The sequence below is a fragment of the Entelurus aequoreus genome, linkage group LG01, assembly GCF_033978785.1.
Source record: "Entelurus aequoreus isolate RoL-2023_Sb linkage group LG01, RoL_Eaeq_v1.1, whole genome shotgun sequence".
NCBI lineage: Eukaryota > Metazoa > Chordata > Actinopteri > Syngnathiformes > Syngnathidae > Entelurus > Entelurus aequoreus.
The window spans coordinates 62,454,925-62,479,910 of NC_084731.1; the positions used below are offsets into that span (position 1 = coordinate 62,454,925).

General features: G+C 45.4%; 1 protein-coding gene across 1 annotated transcript in view; it reads right to left on the reverse strand.

Moving 5' to 3' along the window:
• Positions 1-711: 711 nt before the first annotated feature.
• mettl1 (methyltransferase 1, tRNA methylguanosine) overlaps positions 712-24,986 on the reverse strand; it is a 57,606-nt gene continuing 33,331 nt past the window's right edge. The window contains exons 5-6 of the mRNA XM_062028198.1: positions 8,800-8,901; positions 712-1,022 (exon numbers count right to left, since the gene is read on the reverse strand). Of these exons, the coding sequence (XP_061884182.1) occupies positions 900-1,022; positions 8,800-8,901 (225 nt within the window). The 3' untranslated portion in view covers positions 712-899. The remainder of the gene's footprint in view (positions 1,023-8,799; positions 8,902-24,986) is intronic.

The window sequence follows — 24,986 nt, forward strand, 5'->3', positions numbered from 1 at the left end:
AGAGGATCAAGAAGGACAAAGATCAAGAAGGTAGAAGATCAAAAAGGTAGAACATCAAGAAGGTAGAAGATCAAGAATGTAAAAGATCAAGAATGTAGAAGATCAATCAAGTAGAAGATCAAAAATGTAGAGGATCAAGGACGAAGATCAAGAAGGTAGAAGATCAAGAAGGTAGAACATCAAGAAGGTAGAAGATCAAGAATGTAAAAGATCAAGAATGTAGAAGATCAAGAATGTAGAAGATCAAGAAGGTAGAAGATCAAGAAGGTAGAAGATCAAGAAGGTAGAAGATCAAGAATGTAGAAGATCAAGGACAACAATGGATGTTTAGGATGTACTGTGAATACTGAGTGAAAGTACTGTGAATACTTAGTGGATGTACTGTGAATACTTAGTGGATGTACTGTGAATACTTTAGGATATACTGTGAATACTTAGTGTATGTACTGTGAATACTTTAGGATGTAGTGAAGTACTAAATGAGGTATTGTTCTTCATCACACTTCTGACATCACAATGACCACCAAGACATTGAAGGTGGACAGAGAGCACGTCAAAGATCATCTATTCCCGAGGCGCTGTGTGCTCCACTAGATCATTACAGTCAGAATGACAAACCTGCCTGCAGCTTGGATCCAATAAAAAAGATTCAAAGTACAAGAAAAGAGGAAGAATGGACAAGTTTTACTATAAAGAATATTCTTTTTCCACATGCTTCTCACTCAAGAACTCTTTTTGAATAAGCTGCTCTTTTTATTGTTCAATCAACTGAAGTATTTGAATCCAAAGAAGTAAAACAAAATATAAAAAAGGTGACAAAAAGCGGCCATGATGGATTAAGTGTGTGAAGATTGTCACCTTTCTGTGCAGTTTAACACTTCAAAGTCTTTTTAATGTTTTCAGTCTGATGTTGGATCTTCAATCCGCCGGAAAACTGCCAGAAAATTCTGTCCTCCGTTTCTCTGCACTTTTTTCCCCTCCTCTGTGCAGCTGCCCAGACGTGATGTGATGACATCATCAGCCTGCACAAACACAAAGACACATTTCAGTGCTTCTCATGCATTCATCTATTTGCTGCCACCCGCCACAGAGACATTTGGATCGCCACAGAGACATTTGGATCGCCACACAGACATTTGGACCACCACACAGACATTTGGACCACCACATAGACATTTGGACCGCCACACATACATTTGGATCGCCACAAAGCCATTTGAACCGCCACACATACATTTGGACCGCCACAGAGACATTTGGACCGCCACAGAGACATTGGGACCGCCGCAACGACATTGGGACCGCCGCAACGACATTTGGACCGCCGCAACGACATTTGGACCGCCGCAACGACATTTGGACCGCCACGCATAAATTTGGACCGCCACAAAGACATTTGGACTGCCACACATAAATTTGGACCGCCACACATACATTTAGACCGCCACACATACATTTAGACCGCCACACAGACGTTTGGACCGCCACACAGACGTTTGGACCGCCACGCATACATTTGGACTCCCACACATACATTTGGACCGCCACACATACATTTGAACTGCTACACATACATTTGGACAACCACACATGCATTTGGACTGCCACAAAGAAATTTGGATCGCCACACAGACATTTGGACCACCACACAGACATTTGGACCACCACATAGACATTTGGACCGCCACACATACATTTGGATCGCCACAAAGCCATTTGAACCGCCACACATACATTTGGACCGCCACAGAGACATTTGGACCGCCACAGAGACATTGGGACCGCCGCAACGACATTGGGACCGCCGCAAGGACATTTGGACCGCCGCAACGACATTTGGACCGCCGCAACGACATTTGGACCGCCGCAACGACATTTGGACCGCCACGCATAAATTTGGACCGCCACAAAGACATTTGGACTGCCACACATAAATTTGGACCGCCACACATACATTTAGACCGCCACACAGACGTTTGGACCGCCACACAGACGTTTGGACCGCCACACAGACGTTTGGACCGCCACGCATACATTTGGACTGCCACACATACATTTGGACTGCCACACATAAATTTGGACCGCCACACATACATTTGGACAACCACACATGCATTTGGACTGCCACAAAGAAATTTGGACCGCCACACATTCATTTGGACAGACACACACACATTTGGACCCGCCACAAAGACATTTGGATCGCCACAAAGACATTTTGGAGCGCCACAAAGACATTTTGACTGCCACAACGACATTTGGACCGCCACAACAACATTTGGACCACCACACATACATTTGGACCACCACACATACATTTAGACAGACACACACACATATGGACCCGCCACAAAAACATTTGGATCGCCACAAAGACATTTCGACTGCCACAATGACATTTGGACCACCACACATACATTTGGACCACCACACATACATTTGGACCGCCACGATGACATTTGGACCCCCACACATACATTTGGACCGCCACAAAGACATTTGGACCGCCACGACGACATTTGGATCGCCACAGAGACATTTGAAACACCACACATACATTTGGACTGCCACAACGACATTTAGACCGCCACAACGACATTCGGACCGCCACAACGACATTTAGACCGCCACAACGACATTCGGACCGTCACAACGACGTGGGGACAGCCACAACGACGTGGGGACAGCCACAAGGACGTGGGGACAGCCACAAGGACGTGGGGACAGCCACAAGGACGTGGGGACCACCAACACGACATTGGGACCGCCACAAGGACATTGGGGCCGCCACAACGACATTTGGACCGCCACAACGACATTTGGACCGCCACAAAGACATTTGCCTTTTATAAATGCAACAGTGTGTGAATGCAGCTTGTTGTTCCTACTTCAGACAGCAGATGGCATCCTAACTTTGCTTCTTAACACACCTTATACGCACCTGCTCTACCAGAGAATAAGAAGATGAAGCAGGAGGGACTAGTGTTGCGAATTTAATCTACACCACTTGTGATTCTGTTAAAAAACGTGATTTTTTAAATTGATCTAAAAGCACAGGTGACTCTAACTTGCTTGTGACATTTGTAAAAACACGAAAAGATAATAATAAAATGTATATTTTTCATGTTTTGCTCACTGTTTGACTTCCAGAGTGTCCATAAAAATGACATGCTGATGCGTCGTGGCAAACATCTCCACCAATGTTCCCCCTAATGCGTGTGAGCAAACGCTCCAACTGGCTGAGCATTCAGTGGTGCGCCTGTGCAACATCAGACGTGCACCGCTGACATCACAACAATGTCAGCAATGAAATGACAGTAGTCATTTCAACGAGATGACTTTCTAACAGAGGGCATTCGGCCCACTTTGAGCGATGAAATAGTATTTTGTCCTGAATCTTTCAGACATCACATTTAGTTCCCCTTGAAACATTCACATGTTGCACAATGAGATGTAAACATGAGATAAAGTGTACTTTCCTGTATCTTTCAGTCTGTAAAATATATCTTTTGGAGCATTTCTGTAATCTAGTAACATAACTTCATGATTGATATCCATAAATGAACATTCTTACTAAATGATTGCAGAGTGTGGGTGAACAGTACTTGTTTGTTTCACCACAAGTGTTACAAGTGGAACCTCCATTTACGGTTAACAAACCTTTGCATTAGGGCTGCACGATTAATCGACATCCAAACAGTATCGAGGTTTAATTAGTGTGATTAAAAGAAAACGGATGAAAATGCACCGGCATTAAGAGTGATAGACATGTTGCCCAATCAGAATTGTTGAATAGCGGGGGCCCCCTCCCATCACATCCTGTTTACATCCTGTTTACGCGGCCGTGGCCATTTCCAAGAGCCTCGACAGTCACTTCTGACTTGCTTATTTTCACAATTATTGGAGCAGATCTGTGTCGCTCAGAGATCACTTTGCGTGATCAGAAACACTTTAAATGTGTCCAAAGTCTCACAGTAACGCTGTGTGGCTTCATGTTCCGAGGCCAGTGTTTTACAACCTTTCTGAGCCAAAGCACATTTTTTTAATTGAAAAAAATCCAGAGGCACACCACCAGCAGAAAACATAAAAAAATTAAACTCAGTAGCCGATATTGACAATAAAAAGTCGTTCTCGTAATTGTTGGATATAAATCAAACCATAACCAAGCATGCATCACTATAGCTCTTGTCTCAAAGTAGGTGTACAGACACCACCTGTCACATCACGCCCTGACTTATTTTAAGTTAAAGTTAAAGTTAAAGTACCAATGATTGTCACACACACTAGGTGTGGTGAAATGTGTCCTCTGCATTTGACCCATCCCCTTGTTCACCCTCTGGGAGGTGAGGGGAGCAGTGGGCAGCAGCGGTGCCGCGCCCGGGAATCATTTTGGTGATTTAACCCCCAATTCCAACCCTTGATGCTGAGTGCCAAGCAGGGAGGTAATGGGTCCCATTTTTTTGAGTTTGTTGCTGTTTTCATGTATGTAGTGTTTTAGTTCTTGTCTTGCGCTCCTATTTTGGTGGCTTTTCCTCATTTGTTGGTATTTTCCTGTAGCAGTTTCATGTCTTTCTTGAACGCTACTCCCCGCACCTGCTTTGTTTTCGCAATCAAGACTATTTAAGTTGTGCGGACGTAATCCTTCTTAGTGAGGACATTGTTGATTGTCATGTCATATACGGATGTACTTTGTGGACACCGTCTGCTCCACACGCTGTAAGTCTTTGCTGTCGTCCAGCATTCTGTTTTTGTTTACTTTGCAGCCAGTTCAGTTTTACTTTCGTTTTGCATAGCCTTCCCTAAGCTTCAATGCCTTTTCTTAGGGGCACTCACCTTTTGTTTATTTTTGGTTTAAGTGTTAGATACCTTTTTACTTACATGCTGCCTCCCGCATATTGTGATCACGACAAACCACGTTCCCGACATCTACAAAGCAATTATCTACCTGCTGCCACCTACTGATATGGAAGGGTATTACACGGTTACTCTGCCAAGCTCTAGACAGCACCGACACTCAACAACGGCACATTTGTGGATTATAATTACTGGTTTGCAAAAATTATTGTTAACCCAATAAAGTGAAATTACATAATCTCTCACGGCACACCAGACTGTATCTCACGGCACACTAGTGAGCCGCGGCACAGTGGTTGAAAAACACTGTGCTAGGCAACTGCTCTGACTTAAAGTTTTGGCCAGTTAGCTTCAACTTGGGGCACCTTCACTTCGCTTCAAGAAACACGTCCACAATTGCACCCATTATCCAAAAGGAAGTTTATATGGTTGCTGACTTTGTCTAAGGGGTTAAATATCTGTGCAAGGACAAAGAAAAAGTGCAAGAGCAGGTTGAAAAGCTGTAGCACATGTGGATAAGAAGCAGCTAGCGGGTCATGGCATTTTTGATCCTATCGTTTGCGAAAAAGCTCGCCATTTATATGGCACGAAAGAACAATTTAAGGTGAGCCGTGGGTGGTTGGAAAAGTTTACAAAGAGGACACAGCTTAGTCACAGCATAGAGCGGCGTGGCGAGGCTGCTAACTCCGACAAAGCTAGCGCAGAGGAGTTATCAAGCACAGATTTCATGAATGCTATCGACCAAGGGGGCTTTGTTCTGCAGCAAGTCTTTAGTTGTGATGAGACCGAGGAGATGTCACGGCGGACCTTCTTTTACAGCGAAGGTGAAGGCACTACCGGGACATAAGCCGGTGAAGGATGGCCTCACACTGCTCATTTATGCTAACGCTAGCGGTGACTACATGACGCCACTGCTCATTTATCACTCCGAAACTCCTAGAGCAGGGGTCCCCAACCTTTTTGAAACCAAGAGCTACTTCTTGGGTACTGATTAATGCGAAGGGCTACCAGTTTGATACACACTTAAATAAATTGCCAGAAATAGCCAATTTGCTCAATTTACCTTTAACTTTATGTTATTATTAATAATTAATGATATTTATCTTTGTGGAAACACTGATCATCTTAATGATTTCTCACAATAAATATATATAGAAACAGATAAATATCAATATGCAACACTTTATTTTGATATTTTCTCTAAGTGCACATTTTTCAAATTGAACATTTTCAAATGATCACTTCTAAGACAGTCTTGTGAAATCACAATATCCCATTTTAACTAGCTAGCCAAGAAATTTTTTTAACAAATCATGCATTACTTTGCACCATGTTTGTACAAATAATAACTCATGTAAAATACAAAAGTCAACTCTCAAATTTTTAAATAAATCATGTCACACTTTGAACTGGACACCAAATCTGTTATCTGTTTCTTTGTCAGTTAGTGAAGACCAAGTCTTTAAAATATTTTCTTGGATTTTCAAATTCTATTTGAGTTTTGTCTCTCATAGAATTAAAAATGTCGAGCAAAGCGAGACCAGCTTGCTAGTAAATAAATACAATTTAAAAAATAGAGGCAGCTCAATGGTAAGTGCTGCTATTTGAGCTATTTTTAGAACAGGCCAGCGGGCAACTCATCTGGTCCTTACGGGCTACCTGGTGCCCGCGGGCACCGCGTTGGTGAGCCCTGTCCTAGAGTATTCAACGATGCCAGGAATATTCACGGACACAAGGGAAGATTATTTTCCTTTTTTTGTTTTTTATTGAAGCAACATGGTGGTTAACATTTTAAAGTGCGCCAAAGAGACTTGTGTGTGTGTGTGTGTACGTTGACATTTAAGCTTGCTGTATTGTTTATAAAAACAATTAAAAAAGATTTTTGAGCCATTACTTCCTTATGTTTTATATGTATATAAATCCCATATATATATATATATATATATATATATATATAAGTACCACCATAATGACCAACATTAAAGTACAGTAGTGTAGTAGACCTAAGTATTCATCAAGTACCACCATGACATCAAAGTACCGTAGTGTAGTAGACCTAAGTATTCATCAAGTACCACCATAATGACAACATTAAAGTACAGTAGTGTAGTAGACCTAAGTATTCATCAAGTACCACCATAATGACATCAAAGTACAGTAGTGTAGTAGACCTAAGTATTCATGAAGTACCACCATAATGACCAACATTGAAGTACATTAGTGTAGTAGACCTAAGTATTCATGAAGTACCACCATAATGACCAACATTAAAGTACAGTAGTGTAGTAGACCTAATTATTCATCAAGTACCACCATAATGACATCAAAGTACCGTAGTGTAGTAGGCCTAAGTATTCATAAAGTACCACCATAATGACAACATTAAAATACAGTAGTGTAGTAGGCCAAAGTATTCATCAAGTACCACCATAATGACAACATTAAAATACAGTAGTGTAGTAGACCTAAGTATTCATCAAGTACCACCATAATGACATCAAAGTACCGTAGTGTAGACCTAAGTATTCATCAAGTACCACCATGACAACATTAAAGTACAGTAGTGTAGTAGGCCTAAGTATTCATCAAGTACCACCATAATGACAACATTAAAGGACAGTAGTGTAGTAGGCCTAAGTATTCATCAAGTACCACCATAATGACAACATTAAAATACAGTAGTGTAGTAGGCCTAAGTATTCATCAATCCATCCATCCATCCATCTTCTTCCGCTTATCCGAGGTCGGGTCGCGGGGGCAGCAGCTTAAGCAGGGAAGCCCAGACTTCCCTCTCCCCAGCCACTTCGTCCAGCTCCTCCCGGGGGATCCCGAGGCGTTCCCAGGCCAGCCGGGAGACCTAGTCTTCCCAACGTGTCCTGGGTCTTCCCCGTGGCCTCCTACCGGTCGGACGTGCCCTAAACACCTCCCTAGGGAGGCGTTCGGGTGGCATCCTGACCAGATGCCCGAACCACCTCATCTGGCTCCTCTCGATGTGGAGGAGCAGCGGCTTTACTTTGAGCTCCCCCCGGTTGGCAGAGCTTCTCACCCTATCTCTAAGGGAGAGCCCCGCAACCCGGCGGAGGAAACTCATTTTGGCCGCTTGTACCCGTGATCTTGTCCTTTCGGTCATAACCCAAAGCTCATGACCATAGGTGAGGATGGGAACGTAGATCGACCGGTAAATTGAGAGCTTTGCCTTCCGGCTCAGCTCCTTCTTCACCACAACGGATCGATAAGAGCGTCCGCATTACTGAAGACGCCGCACCGATCCGCCTGTCGATCTCACGATCCACTCTTCCCTCACTCGTGAACAAGACTCTGAGGTACTTGAACTCCTCCACTTGGGGCAGGGTCTCCTCCGCAACCCGGAGATGGCACTCCACCCTTTTCCGGGCGAGAACCATGGATTCGGACTTGGAGGTGCTGATTCTCATCCCAGTCGCTTCACACTCAGCTGCGAACCGATCCAGCGAGAGCTGAAGATCCTGGCCAGATGAAGCCATCAGGACCACATCATCTGCAAAAAGCAGAGACCTAATCCTGCAGCCACCAAACCAGATCCCCTCAACGCCTTGACTGCGCCTAGAAATTCTGTCCATAAAAGTTATGAACAGAATCGGTGACAAAGGGCAGCCTTGGCGGAGTCCAACTCTCACTGGAAACGTGTCCGACTTACTGCCGGCAATGTATTCATCAAGTACCACCATAATGACCAGATTAAAGTACAGTGGCGTAGTAGACCTAAGTATTCATTAAAAACGAGAATATTTACGGCCCGTGTGACATCACCACTGTGTTGAAATATTTGAGTGATTCTTTGGTATACCACTAGATGGAGCCTGCGTACTACAGTTTGAGAAACCCCGCTTTAGAGTTTTTGTTGGATGTTATTTCTAATTGTATGTTACACACCCAAAGGTTCAAGAGAGAGGATTAAGAAGTTACCAGCACTTCGTGGGGGACCCGCGCAAATAATGGATGTTCACTGAAGTGCTTCACCATCCAGAGGTGGACCTCCTCCACATCCGTGATGGTGTAGACCAGACCCTGTGCAAGACAAACAAACAAAGGTCAAAGTGGGAACCAATTGATCCAAAAACCTAGACCGAAAGGACAACTTCACTTCTTCTTCCCCATCAGTCGCAACTCTTATGTAAGAGTCCGTCCCTTTTCTGTGCATTCTAAATCGGGAAAAACGGCTAGTACGTGGCGGCTCACAATGCAGGAAATGGGGGTATGATCCATTTTGCATATTCAGTGCTGTAAAAAAAACACAATACCACCAACAACACTGTGACCTTAACCAAGGTATATGGACAGAGCTAACACCAAGGAACTACTTTTCTGACGTCGCGACACGAGTAGCCAGCTACTAGCTAGCTCGAGCTGCCAATAGCGGTGGTTGCGACCCGCCATAAGATAAAGAAGGAGGAGTTTGAGCTGCGTACATTGATTGTATGTTTTACTCTGTTGCACACGTAGCATTAGACTGTTAGCGCTAGCCAAACTAACAATAAACAGTGTTTTGGAAAAAAACGTGTGTGTTTTCTTTTAGTCATTGGTAAGCACAACAATGAATGAATATTATTTTTGGAGCAGTTATTTTTTGGTGAAAGCTGGTGGTGAAAGGAGGCGGGGCATCCCCACTCCAGATGAAAGTGGTAGACTACACACAGTTTGAGCGCAGGACAAAGAGCCTTAACAGACTTTGCATTCTGACATTCTTCACTGGCACAAGTGACTTTGTTGACGAGATGTACAAACCCCCAAACCAGTGAAGTTGTCACATTGTGTAAAAAGGTAAATAAAAAACAAAATACAATGATTTGCAAATCCTTTTCAACTTACACTATATTGCCAAACATATTCGGCCACCCATCCAAATAATGATAATCAGATGCCCTAATCACTTGGTCAGGTGTATAAAATCAATCACTTCGGCATTGAGACTGTTTCTACCAACATTTGTGAAAGACTGAGCCGCTTTCAGTCATTCCCAGCGTGGAACTGTCATAGGATGCTACCTGTGCAACAAATCCAGTCGGGAAATGTCCTTGCTCCTAAATATTCCAAAATCAACTTTATTATAAGAAAAGTGAAGAGTTTGGGAACAACAGCAAGTCAGCCAGGAAGTGGTAGGCCACGTAAACTGACAGAGAGGGGTCAGCGGATGCTGAAGCGCATTGTGCAGATTGCTACAGAGCTCCAAACTTCATGTGACCTTCCAATTAGCCCACGTACAGTACGCAGAGAGCGTCATGGAATGGGTTTCCATGGCCGAGCAGCTGCATCTAAGCCATACATCACCAAGTCCAATTCAAAGCGTGGGATGCAGTGGTGTAAAGCACGTCGCCACTGGACTCTAGAGCAGTGGAGACACCTTCTCTGGAGTGATGAATCACGCTTTTCCATCTGGCAATCTGATGGACCAGTCTGGGTTTGGAGGTTGCCAGGAGAACGCTACATTTCAGACTGCATTGTGCCGAGTGTGAAATTTGATGGAGGAGGAATTATGGTGTGAGGTTGTTTTTCAGGAGTTGGGCTTGGCCCCTTAGTTCCAGTGAAAGGAACTTTGAATGCTCCAGGATACCAAAACATGTTGGACAATTCCATGGGATGGCACTTCAAGTTCATATGTGAGTAAAGGCAGGTGGCCAAATACTTTTGGCAATATAGTGTATATTCAATTGACTGCAAAGACAAGATATTTAATGTTAAAACTGGTAAACTGTGTTATTTTTTGCAAATATTAGCTCATTTGGAATTTGATGCCTGCAACATGTTTCAAAAAGCTGGCGCAAGTGGCAAAAAATACTGAGAAAGTTGAGGAATGCTCATCAAACACTTATTTGGAACATCCCACAGGTGAACAGGCTAATTGGGAACAGGTGGGTGCCATGATTGGGTAAAAAGCAGCTTCCATGAAATGCTCAGTCATTCACAAACAAGGATGGGGCGAGGGTCACCACTTTGTCAACAAACGTGTGAGCAAATTCTTTAAGAACACCATTTCTCAACAAGCTATTGCAAGAAATTTAGGGATTTGACCATCTACAGTCCGTATTCAGAGAATCTGGAGAAATCACTGCACATAAGGGGCAAGGCAGAAAACCAACATTGAATGCCTGTGACCTTCGATCCCTCAGGCAATACTACATCAAAAAGCGACATCAGTGTGTAAAGGATATCACCACATGGGCTCAGGAACACTTCAGAAAACCGCTGTCAGTAGCTACAGTTGGTCGCTACATCTGTAAGTGCAAGTTAAAACTCTACTATGCAAAGCCAAACCCATTTATCAACAACACCCAGAAACGCTTTGCTGGGCCCGAGTTCATCTAAGATGAACTGATGCAAAGTGGAAAAGTCTTGTGTGGTCTGACGAGTCCACGTTTCACTTTTTTTTTGGGAACTGTGGACGTCGTGTTCTCCGGACCAAAGAGGAAAAGAACCATCCGGATTGTTATAGGCGAAAAGTTGAAAAGCCAGCATCTGTGATGGCATGGGGGTGTATTAGTGCCCAAGGCATGGGTGACTTACACATCTGTGAAGGCGCCATTAATGCTGAAAGGTACATACAGGTTTTGGAGCAACATATGTTGCCATCCAAGCAACGTTATCATGGACGCCCCTGCTTATTTCAGCAAGACAATGCCAAGCCACGTGTTACATCAACGTGGCTTCATAGTAAAAGAGTGCGGGTAATAGACTGGCCTGCCTGTAGTCCAGACCTGTCTCCCATTGAAAGTGTGTGGTGCATTATGAAGCCTAAAATACCACAACGGAGACCCCGGACTGTTGAACAACTTAAGCTGTACATCAAGCAAGAATGGGAAAGAATTCCACTTCAAAAATGTGTCTCCTCAGTTCCCAAACCTTTACTGAGTGTTGTTAAAAGGAAAGGCCATGTAACACAGTGGTAAAAATGCCCCTGTGACAACTTTTTTGCAATGTGTTGCTGCAATTAAATTCTAAGTTCATGATTATTTGCAAAAAAAAATACGTTTCTCAGTGTGAACATGAAATATCTTGTCTTTGCAGTCTACTCAATTGAATATAGGTTGAAAAGGATTAGCAAATCATTGTATTCTGTTTTTATTTACCATTTACACAACGTGCCAACCTCACTGGTTTTGGGTTTTGTATGTTACAAAAGGGAATACATAAATTTTTTTCCTCAAAGTTCTGCACACAACAACAACAAAAAAAAGTGTAATTGTATTCCAAATTAAAAAAACAAAAAATGACATAAGTATAGCGAGTAAGGAGGACTGAAAGCCAGGGTGTAGCGGAGCATTTGCGATGAATTAAGGTGACCTTTTTAATCACGGCTTCTAGTAAAACTGCTTGTGATCCAAATGATGCAACCTTGGCATAGGTCTGTGCTCTTATTCCACTTATTAGGGTTTCATGTTGGTTTGGTCACATGCGCAGAGCAATGATTGTTGACAGAAGGATGAAAATAACCCAGAGGTTAATCCTCCATGTCACTGGCGTTTACTTTGGAGGCTGCACAGATAGCTTCAGCAGAACCAGCACTTCTTAGCACACTCTGTCATGGCACACATTTACACAACTTTTACACTTTTGTCCAGAGGAGAAAAAAAAAAGACTTTTGCACACATGTTATCTGCTAAGTTGTGTAATCACTTATTACGTATAATGCACCTTCATTTTAGGGACAAACGGTATTCGTAGTACCTTTTGACGTTCCCCCCACTGACAGTTATGGCTGGGGGCCAGCAGGGAAGGCCCCTATGGGCCTGGTGCGAGTGCACACACACGCCAAAAGAAACACAATAAAACTTCATTTAGGTACGAGGCCTTATGCTGCTAGGACAGGAGGGAGCGCCTACACAAATATTACTATCATAATCGCAATATTCATGATATTCAGAAAACATTTTTCATGCATTAAAATTAGGGCTAAAAGTTAACGTAAGTTTAATAATTAAAGAATAATATCGCATTGTTATTTATGAGTGAAGACTAATCACATTCGGGTTAAGGCACGCATTAGTGTTGTTTCAATCCAATATTTAAGTACCGGTACCAAAATGTATTTCGATACTTTTCTAAATAAAGGGGACCACAAAAATTTCATTATTGGCTTTATTTGAACAAAAAATCTTAAGGTACATTAAACATATGTTTATTATTGCAATTTAGTCCTTAAATAAAATAGGGAACATACTAGACAACTTGTGTTTTAGTAGTAAGTAAACAAACTAGTCTAATTAGTCTGCTGACGTATGCAGTAACATATTGTGTCATTTATCATTCTATTATTTTGTCAGCATTATGAGGGACAAACTGTAAAAATGGAATATTAATCTACTTGTTCATTTACTGTTAGTATCTGGTTATTTTCGGTAGCAACATGTTCTGTTAAAATGTAATAATCACTTATTCATCTGTTGTTTGATACTTGACATTAGTTTTGGATGATACCACAAATTTGGGTATCGATCCGATATCAAGTAGTTACAGGATCATACATTGGTCATATTCAAAGTCCTCATGTGTCCAGGGACATATTTCCTGAGTTTATAAACATAAAAAACGAAAGAAGATGTCGTGATGCCAAAAAATATCGACGTAATCATAGTAGTATCGACTAGATACGTGCCTGTACTTGATATCATTACAGTGGATGTTAGGTGTAGATCCACCCATGACGTTTGTTTACATTGTGACGCCGGTGAGCTACAGCGTGTCGTGAAGCATGTTTAGCTATTCCTCGTCCTCCAGTGATAAGGTTACATGTAAGAAACTCACTTTATTTGTCACCATGGAGGCCAGGATTAGTAAATTAGAAGTAGCTAAAACACTGCCGACTGCGGATGGACGTTAGCTGCTAGCCATGTCTTAAAGCACCTCTTCCTGAGGGGGTTTCAGTGTTAACTTCACCTTTATCGTCAGTTTTTAGGTCGTTCTCCCTAATCTGTCTGCACACTGTGTCTGCTTGTAAGTACTCTGTGTGTGTGCGCTGCTGAACATGCTCCTCTGCTCGTAAAACCGGCAATGTCACGACGAAACGACGCACCTTCATGCCCATTAAAAAAAGAAGGGCGGTGGTGGCCCTGTACTTTTTAGAGGCGGTAGAATACCGAATATGATTCATTAGTATCGCGGTACTAAACTAGTACCGGTATATCGTACAACCCTACAACACGCAATCTGTGATCGTGATGAGACGCAGCCAATTTTGCTTCAAAATAAAACTTTCAACTTTTAAATTTAATACTGAGGTAACTTGTGGTTATTGCAGCGACAAACATTTTTATCATGGGCGCACATCAACAAGCAGAGGAGAACGCTACGCTGGCGGTTTACTGATTCAATGTTGTCAACAAAAGTTGGAATTGGGGGTTAAAAAACAACCAAAAAATGATTCCCGGGCGCGGCCACCGCTGCTGCCCACTGCTCCCCTTACCTCCCAGGGGGTGAACAAGGGGATGGGTAAAATGCAGAGGACAAATTTCACCACACCTTGTGTGTGTGACAATCATTGGTACTTTAACTTTTTTAAACAAAAATAGCACAGTTAAGTTCAACTAAACAGAGACCCAACGCATGTAGGACATCTAAGACCTGTGAAGACCAAGTCCTCCAAGAAGATGTCATTCATAACACCACAGACGATCGGTCCTACGACACCTCGGAGGCACAAATACACCGTTCAAGCATCGGGCATACTTGCTTCTTTGGCAACTAAAATGACAACATTGCCCAGTCCGCTTTGACTGTCTTTGAGTGATTGTTTCCCCGCCAAGTGTTTGAGCCGGTGTTTAGTCTGTACATTCTAGCATCGTTCACAGGAACACATGAAAAAGATCCGTGCATTTCACTCATGCTGAGCTCAGCCTGAATCCACTCATAGCAGCACGCTCCATCATGGCTGGCACCCCAAAAACAGCTTGTGAAATTGCAATAAAGAAGAAGAAGAATGGAGTGTCCTGTAATAGCAACATGCGGCTGACACAACAATGCGTCCAGCCAGGAGGTTTGTTCAAGAAAACAATAATTTGTTGTTGACTAAACTTTGTGGTGGAGGAGGTCACGGAACAAAGCGAAGCCATTAAATGTTGCTGCGGGGCCACAATTATCTTCCTTGATGATTAAGGCCTTCAACCAGGAGCTAAAAAAAAAGTGCTGCAGCTGGTCTGGAAATACCATTTCAGCTTAAAGGGGAACTGCACTTTTTTGGGGGAATGTTGTCTATCGTTCACAATCATGATGAGAGGGCAAAAGGATTTGAGTTTTTTTTGCATTTCAGCTAATGTTAGCAATCAATTTTACCCCTAAATCACTTTAAAAATACATTAAAAAAACCATCAACAATACTTCATTTACAAAACTCAAAACCAGTGAAGTTGTCAAGTTGTGCAAATGGTAAATAAAAACAAAATACAATGATTTGCAAATCTTTTTCAACTTATATTCAATTGAATAGACTGCAAAGACAAGATATTTAATGTTCACACTGAGAAATCTTTTAGAATTTAATGGCAGCAACACATTACAAAAAAGTTGTCACAGGGCATTTTTACCACTGTGTTACATGGTCTTTCCTTTTAACAACACTCAGTAAAGGTTTGGGAACTGAGGCGACACATTTTTGAAGTGGAATTCTTTCCCATTCTTGCTTGATGTACAGCTTAAGTTGTTCAACAGCCCGGGGTCCCCGTTGTGGTATTTTAGGCTTCATAATGCACCACACATTTTCAATGGGAGACAGGTCTGGACTACAGGCAGGCCAGTCTAGTACCCGCACTCTTTTACTATGAAGCCACGCTGTTGTTGTCATGTCTGTTCATGTTTTTGTTTTGGTCATGCGTCATGTCTGTTCATGTTTTTGTTTTGGTCATGTGTTTGTTTTTTGGACTCTTTTTAGTTCCTGGTTGCACTTCCTTGTTTGGTTTGGTTTCCATGGTCACCCATTAGTTTTCACCTGTCACGCACCTGTTTCACGTTTCGAGTCACGCACCTGTTTTCACTGATCACGTCACTATTTAAATCTGTCTGTTTCTGTTGTTCGTCCTGGCGTCCTCACACTATTTCATCACTCTGCTCCATGTCTTGTCACAGTTCTTTACCAAGTAAGTTTTGTTCATTTATGCCACAGTTAGTGTTTTTGTTTTATTGTTCATAGTTTTTGTGCCCACGTGCATGCCTTTTGTTTCATAGTCAAGTTTGTATTTCCGCCTTTGTGCGCGCCAAGAACCCAGTCGTGACAGTAGGACGCCAGCATAACAGTTTCTCCAAACGAAAGTTGGACAGTTTTGACGAGGCAGCGTGGGAGGTCCTCCGCGCGATGGAGACTGAGACGCTGCGCTTTTCCCCCAGGGAGCGCAGGGGGATGATGTGGGGGAATGGAGGCAAGCTGGTGCCGATCGGCGCGTCGTTCCCGCCCCGGAAGCGTCGCCAAGGACGAGGGAAGACTTCCGCAAGCCGGCAGGACACGCCGCTCCCACAAGCCCCTCCCCCTCCGGGCGGAAGCAAGCAGCAGGCAGCCCGGCGTCACCCTGATGACATCACAGCTCAAGATTTTTTTTCTCTGAACTCTTTTTTTTGTGATCACTCACCTCCAGCAAAAGACTTTAAAGACATGATAAGACATGATCAGGACATGTTTTTACAAATTAGATCCTGTCAATCACAGTCACCCAGTTTTCATGCCCCGCCCCCCAAGACTCAAACCCCGCCCCCGTCACAAAATTTTTCTTTTTATCCACCCACAAAAGCCCAGGTGGGGGGGAAGGAAAGACATTTTGGACAATTTAGAGGGGAGGATTTAACCCCCCTCCTGACCTCCCTCCACCCACCCCAAAAGACGGTTCCAGACCGCGGGGAGCGCGTCTGGGATCCGCTCCTTGAGGGGGGGGGCTAGGGCTGGGAAATGTTCAGGTGGGGTGGTTCAGCATCGCCATGCCAAGCCACAGCCTCCAGCTCGGCCACCACCACCTGTCTTTTGACCTGCCAAGCCACAGCCACCAGCACGGCCCCCACCACCAGTCTTTCGCCATGCCAAGCCACAGCCTCCAGCTAGGCCACCTCCACCTGCTCCACGCCCAGCTCCACGCCAAGATCCACCACGCCAAGCGCCACCAGTACCTGCTCCACGCCAGACACCTGTCGCAGCTCCACGCCAAGTTACGCTACCTGCTCCACACTGCCAAGTGCCGCCAGTCGCAGCTCCACGCCGCCAATCGCAGCTCCACGCCGCCAAGTGCCGCCAGTCACAGCTCCACGACGCCAAGTGCCGCCAGTCGCAGCTCCACGACGCCAAGTGCCGCCAGTCGCAGCTCCACGACGCCAAGACCCCTCAAGCCAAGACCAAGTCCAAGACCCCTCAAGCCAAGACCAAGTCCAAGACCCCTCAAGCCAAGTCCAAGACCCCTCAAGCCAAGACCAAGACCCCCCACGCCAAGTCCAAGACCCCTCACGCCAAGTCCAAGACCCCTCACGCCAAGTCCAAGACACACCACGCCAAGTCCAAGACACACCACGCCAAGTCCAAGACACACCACCCCAAGACACACCACCCAAAGACCAAGACTGCCAAGACCAAGACCAAGACTGCCAAGACCAAGACCAAGACTGCCAAGACCAACACCAAGTCCAAGACCAAGACCAACCACACCAAGTCCAAGACCCTCGCCAAGACCAAGACCCAGACCCTCACCAAGAACCTCCAAGCAGCCAAGACCCTCCAAGCGGCCAAGACCAAGCTTCACCGCCCGAAGTGCCACGCCAAGCTTCGCCGCCTGCTTCGTCTGCTGCACCCGCACCTGCGTCATCTGCGGCTTCCACGCCTGCAATGACGGCGACGCGCCTGCCTCCTTGTCTGGTTGTGGCCACTACCTGGTCGTCCGCCACGCCAAGTGCGCCCAGCGCTTCGTCGGCCACGCATGTGGCCCTTCCCGGGTCGCCCACCTCGCCTGTGGCGGCGGCGTTCCACTCGCCGCCGCCACATGACTATGCCTCGGTGGATTCGGGGCCACTTGGCCTGGCGACCCACCGCCATGTCCCCCTCCCGCCCTCCCATGACTCTTGATCCTGTTTTTTGGACATCTGGGATCTGTCCGTAAGGGAGGGGTTCTGTCATGTCTGTTCATGTTTTTGTTTTGGTCATGCGTCATGTCTGTTCATGTTTTTGTTTTGGTCATGTGTTTGTTTTTTGGACTCTTTTTAGTTCCTGGTTGCACTTCCTTGTTTGGTTTGGTTTCCATGGTCACCCATTAGTTTTCACCTGTCTTGTCACGCACCTGTTTCACGTTTCGAGTCACGCACCTGTTTTCACTGATCACGTCACAATTTAAATTTGTCTGTTTCTGTTGTTCGTCCTGGCGTCCTCACACTATTTCATCACTCTGCTCCATGTCTTGTCACAGTTCTTTACCAAGTAAGTTTTGTTCATTTATGCCACAGTTAGTGTTTTTGTTTTATTGTTCATAGTTTTTGTGCCCACGTGCATGCCTTTTGTTTCATAGTCAAGTTTGTATTTCCGCCTTTGTGCGCGCCTTTTGTTTGCTTCCTTTTTTTGTAGTTTATTAGTGTTAAAATAATAAATCATGTATTCAAACTCACGTCTGGGTCGCGCCAACTTTCCGTTGCCCTCTGGAGAAACAAGACCCAAGAACCCAGTCGTGACAGTTGTAACACGTGGCTTGGCATTGTCTTGCTGAAATAAGCAGGGGCGTCCATGATAACGTTGTTTGGATGGCAACATATGTTGCTCGAAAACCTTTACGTACCACCTTTCAGTATTAATGGTGCCTTCACAGACGTGTAAGTCACCCATGCCTTGGGCACTCATACACCCCCATACCATCACAGATGCTGGCTTCTCAACTTTGCGCCTAGAACAATCCGGATGGTTCTTTTCCTCTTTGGTCCGGAGGACACCACCACGTCCACAGTTTCCAAAAAGAATTTGAAATGTGGACTCGTCAGACCACAGAACACTTTTCCACTTTGCATCAGTCCATCTTAGATGAGCTCGGGCCCAGCGAAGCGTTTCTGGGTGTTGTTGATAAATGGCTTTGGCTTTGCATAGTAGAGTTTTAACTTGCACTTACAGATGTAGCAACCAACTGTAATTACTGACAGTGGTTTTCTGAAGTGTTCCTGAGTCCATGTTGTGATATCATTTACACACTGATGTCAGTTTTTGATGCCTGAGGGATCGAAGGTCACAGGCATTCAATGTTGGTTTTCGGCCTTGCCACTTACGTGCAGTGATTTCTCCAGATTCTCTGAACCTTTTGATCATACTTGCCAACCTTGAGACCTCCGATACCGGGAGGTGGGGGGTGGTCAGGGCTGGGGCGGGGGCGTGGTTGGGGGGGGACGTGGTTAAGGGCGTGGTTAATAGGGCAGTATATTTACAGCTAGAATTCACCAACTCAAGTATTTCATATATATATATATATATGTATGAAATACTTGACTTTCAGTGAATTGTAGCTATATATATATATATATATATATATATATATATATATATATATATATATTTTATTATACATGTAAATAAAATAAATACTTGAATTTCAGTGTTCCGGAGGCTATCCAGTAAATGGCAGTATTGTCCTGTTTAACTTCTCCGTTCATGACTGAGTATATCATTTCGGCCACTGTGTTCAATGGAGAAGTCTGTTCTACAAAATGTACAGGCAACATACATACCCCTTCCCCTTCTAACTGTCCTGGATGAACTGAAATTCTTGTTTCCATTCGTTTTGTAACTTGCAAGCGTATTTCTTCATCTTGCTCGTCGACGGCGTCGCCATGTCTGTAACTTCCTCGTTCTTCTGCTTCGTCTCCTTGTTGTATGTGCAGTTGTGCACTCTACTCTCTAAAAGACGTAGATGTTATGACGTCATTGGGCAGGCAAGCTGTTTATATTGTGGGAAAGCGGACGTGAGAACAGGCTGTCCCCACTCAGGTCCGCATTGAGCTGGAGGGGGCGTGGCCTCTAGCTCCGGCTGAATACCGGGAGTTTGTCGGGAGAAAATATCTGCCGGGAGGTTATCGGGAGAGGCGCTGAATACCGGGAGTCTCCCGGTAAAACCGGGAGGGTTGGCAAGTATGCTTTTGATGATATTCCAGGCCGTAGATGGTGAAATCCCTAAATTCCTTGCAATAGCTGGTTGAGAAATATTGTTCTTAAACAATTTGTTCACGCATTTGTTGACAAAGACTCTCGCCCCATCCTTGTTTGTGAATGACTGAGCATTTCATGGAAGCTGCTTTTATACCCAATCATGGCACCCACCTGTTCCCAATTAGCCTGTTCACCTGTGGGATGTTGTTTGATGAGCATTCCTCAACTTTCTCAGTCTTTTTTGCCACTTGTGCCAGCTTTTTTGAAACATGTTGCAGGCATCAAATTCCAAATGAGCTAATATTTGCAAAAAATAACATTTCCAGTTCGAACATTAAATATCTTGTCTTTGCAGTCTATTCAATTGAATATACTGTAAGTTGAAAAGGATTTGCAAATCATTGTATTCTGTTTTTATTTACCATTTGTGGCGAAGTTGGTAGAGTGGCCGGGCCAGCAATCGGAGGGTTGCTGGTTACTGGGGTTCAATCCGAACCTTCTACCATCCTAGTCACGTCCGTTGTGTCTTTGGGCAAGACACTTCACCCTTGCTCCTGATGGCTGCTGGTTAGCGCCTTGCATGGCAGCTCCCGCCATCAGTGTGTGAATGTGTGTGTGAATGGGTGAATGTGGAAATACTGTCAAAGCGCTTTGAGTACCTTGAAGGTAGAAAAGCGCTATACAAGTATAACCCATTTATCATTTTATCATTTATTTACACAACATGACAACTTCACTGCTTTTGGGTTTTGTACGTCCTGTAACCTGTATAATAACCAAGCTGTAGCAACATTGTTATTGTAAGAGTTATTGTGGCGTACTAACACATCGACATGCTACGGTATTAGCCGTAAGGGTTAACTACGGCAAGAGATAAGCTAGCTTCTACATCAACATGTTTGAGTTTGTAATGCACAACACAATGTGATAGGACACCAATCTGTACTGAGTGACAAACATGAACAATCATATTACAGTATCTGTAAAGTAGTATTTCATGTTTTGTTTGTACACAGCTAGCCAGACAGTGTATGTACTGTAGTTGTAATAACACGCATGACGTGCTGTGTGTATCATCATGTGTGTGAGTGCTCGCGCACAGGGTGCGTGTGATGCGTCAGTGCGTTAGATTTGTGGCAGAAGTGCTTGTAGTTAGTGCATGCTGCATGCTGCCCCTGCTTGCTACTCTCTGCTTACAGCTATCGCCGCCAGCTAGCCCCTGGGTGGGTGAAAAGAGGAGCCGAGTGCGTAAGTCTCCTCCTGCTGGTACAAAGCCTCTCCACCACCAAGACCCCTTGGGTGCCTCCTCGTGGCCACACACGGTAAACTGCGTCTTTGCGGACACAGGCTAAACTGTAGGGGATCTCGGAGCAGCAGTGGGCCCCAGAGGCGAGGCGTGCAGGCCCACCAGTGTGTGGACACGCCCTGGCGTCCGCCAACCACTGCCCCATTTATGGGTTAAATAGATATAAGACCTCAACGGTGGAAGTGGCGGAGGATGACACTGCATGTCACAACGGCACTGAAGGCGGATGAAGGCTGCAACGGAGAGTGGTCTCTAGTCGTCATGGATCCATGCCACTGGATCAAGGCCCCTCTCTGCCAAGGACCGTGTGGTGGCTGCAGGCGCATCAGTCTCCCCACGCTAAAAGACGTCACGCGCAGGCGTCCTCCCGAATGGGAACCCATCCATTTTACATCCCGGATACTTCAAAGTCCTTTGGCGACCGGGAAGTGGTAACGGGGGCAGGACAGTGAAGTCTGGCAGTCCCTAGCCACAACCTGGCACACAGGCGGTGGGTGTTAGATTCAGTCGTTAAGCTCATGGACTGAGGCAGAAGAGCTTCTCGGCAGCTGCACCCATGACTGAGCAGCCCTATTCAGGATCCACTCTGCTCACCCCAGTAGGGGAGGGGGTTAGAAAAGGTACCCTAAAAATAGCCTGCCTCGCAATATCCTGTCTGGAATACCGCATCCAGAGGGATCACCACCACGCGGTCAGAAACAAAGAAAACAAAAACTACACATTGGCGCCTGGAACGTGCGAACCCTCACGGACAACCAAGCCAGCGATCGACCTGAAAGGCGAACTGCCATCATCTCCAGAGAGCTAAGGAAGTTCCAGATCGACATCGCAGCACTCTCCGAGACCCGACTGGCTGACGAAGGGCAGCTGAAGGAAGAAAAAGGCGGATATACTTTCTTCTGGAAAGGAAAGCCTGCAAATGAGCCACGAATCCACGGTGTGGGTTTTGCTATTAAGAACTGCCTCATCAACCACCTCCATGAACTCCCTGTGGGCATCAACGAGCGCCTAATGACCTTACGCCTTATGCTTGCTAGCAGTCATATGGCCACGGTCGTTAGTGCCTATGCACCAACCCTTGATTCACAGGATGAAGTTAAGGAGGCCTTTTATGCTGACCTGGACAAAGTTCTATCTGAAGTCCCCAAGGAGGACAAGTTAATCCTGCTCGGAGACTTCAACGCCAGAGTGGGACGAAACCACCACCTATGGAGGGGTACGCTGGGGAGAGAAGGGGTCGGAAATACAAACTCTAATGGCACACTACTGCTAACTAAGTGCTCGGAGCACAACCTGGTCATCACCAACACACATTTCCGTCAGAAAACCAAGTTCAAAACATCATGGATGCACCCTCGCTCCAAACTGTCGCATCTCATTGACTATGTCATTGTCCGCTCTAAAGACCGTTGCGACGTCCTAAACACCAGAGCAATGACCAGTGCAGACGACTGCTGGACCGACCACCGCCTCATTCGCTCCATCATGTCCATCCGCTTAATGCGGAAAAGACGGATGCAGAAAAGACAGTGCCGGCCAAGAATTAACATCGAGCTGTTGAGTGACACCACCTACCAACAACAGCTGCAGGAGGCCTTTAGCACAGCGTTGCCCAAACAGTACCCAGAGGATACGGAAACACACTGGAGCACACTTTCGACTGCTATAATGAAATCCTGCAAAAATATCTTTGGTCTCAAAAATCGGAGACATCAAGACTGGTTTGATGAGAACGACACTGAGATCCAGCAACTAATTGACAACAAGCGGCAAGCTATCATCACTTGGCAAAACGACATCCACTGCAAAGTGAAAAGAGTAGCCCACGCCAAAGCGAAGGCAGCTGTCCAAACACAGGTTAGGAAACTGAAGAACCAGTGGTGGACAAAGAAGGCTCTGGAGATCGAGCAGCTTGCTGACTCTGGAGACACGAGAGGCTTCTTCGATGCCACAAGAGTGGTGTATGGTCCCAGCCACCGCTGCCTAACCCCCCTTCGCTCAAAGGATGGTCTGCTGCTGCTGAAGGACAAGGACGCAATTTCAAACAGGTGGAAAGAACACTATGAGGACCTCTTAAACAGGGACACTATACCTGAGATGGAGGCTCTTGACCAACTCCCACAACAACCCACAGATGAAAGCATGGGAGAACCACCTACCTTGGATGAGCTGCAGGATGCCATTGGGAAGATGAGGAACAACAAGGCTGCTGGGCCCGACGGCATTCCAGCAGAGGTCCTGAAGAAAGGCGGACCCGATCTTACCAAGCACATCCATGTCCTGCTTCTCAAAATATGGGAAGAAGAGGAAATCCCTGCACAGCTCAGAGATACCCTAATTGTCTCCATATTTAAGAAAGGAGACAAGGCAGACTGTGGGAATTACCGTGGCATCTCTCTCCTGTCCACCATAGGGAAAGCCCTCGCTCGGGTTTTGGCCAACAGACTCACCCCCCTGTCAGAAAGCGTGCTTCCTGAGTCTCAGAGTGGATTTCGCCCAAGCAGAGGCACCACAGACATGATTTTCATCGCACGACAACTGCAAGAAAAATGCCGGGAACAAAACCAATCATTATACATGGCCTTCATAGACCTCACCAAAGCCTTCGACTCGGTTAACCGTCAGGCCCTTTGGCTGGTTCTGTCCAAGATTGGCTGCCCAGACAAATACATCCGGGTACTGAGACTACTGCATGATAACATGTCAGCCACAGTGCTCAGTGGCAGTGGAGATGAAACGGAACCCTTTAGGGTAGACACAGGTGTAAAACAGGGATGTGTCATCGCTCCAACACTATTTTCCATCTTTGTTGCTGCTATCCTCCATCTCACAAACATACATCTGCCCCAGGGAGTCAAAATAATGTACAGAACCGACGGTCAACTCATCAAAATCAACCGTTTCAGGGCTAAAGGTCAAACCACCACCATATCCATCATGGAGCTGCAGTATGCAGACGATATTGCCCTCGTAGCCCTCTCAGAAGAGGACCTACAGTGCACTCTGTCTGCTTTTGCGAAGGCATACAAACAGCTTGGTCTTGCCATCAATATAAAGAAAACCCAAATCCTCCACCAATCACCACCAAACAGTAGTGCGCCTGTCCTGCCCCCAAACCTCTCAATTGACAAAATCCGACTGGAAAATGTGGACCACTTCCAATATCTCGGGAGCCTCCTGTCATCTAAAGCTGTCATTGACGATGAAATTCACCACCGCCTCAGCTGTGCCAGTGGGGCCTTCTCAAGGCTGAGGAAGCGAGTCTTCGAGAACCGTGACCTCCAAGCAAAGACCAAAATCCTGGTCTACAAAGCAGTCGTGCTCCCCACCCTTCTGTATGGGTCAGAAGCCTGGACCACCTACAGCAGGCACTTAAAGGCACTCGAGACCTACCATCATAGATGTGTCAGAAAAATCCTCAGGATCAGCTGGGAGGACCGACGCACCAACACCAGCGTCCTGGAGGAGGCTGGCTTGCCCACCATCACTGCCACGATTGCCCAAAACCAACTTAGATGGACTGGCCATGTAGTCCGCATGCCTGACTCTCGCCTCCCAAAACAAGTTCTTTATTCACAGCTTGTTGAAGGGAAACGGGCCCCGGGAGGTCAAAAGAAGAGATTTAAGGATAACATCAAGGCAAACCTGACAAAGTGTCGCATAGACCTTAAGTCTTGGGAAATCAAGGCAACAGACAGAACGATGTGGAGAAAC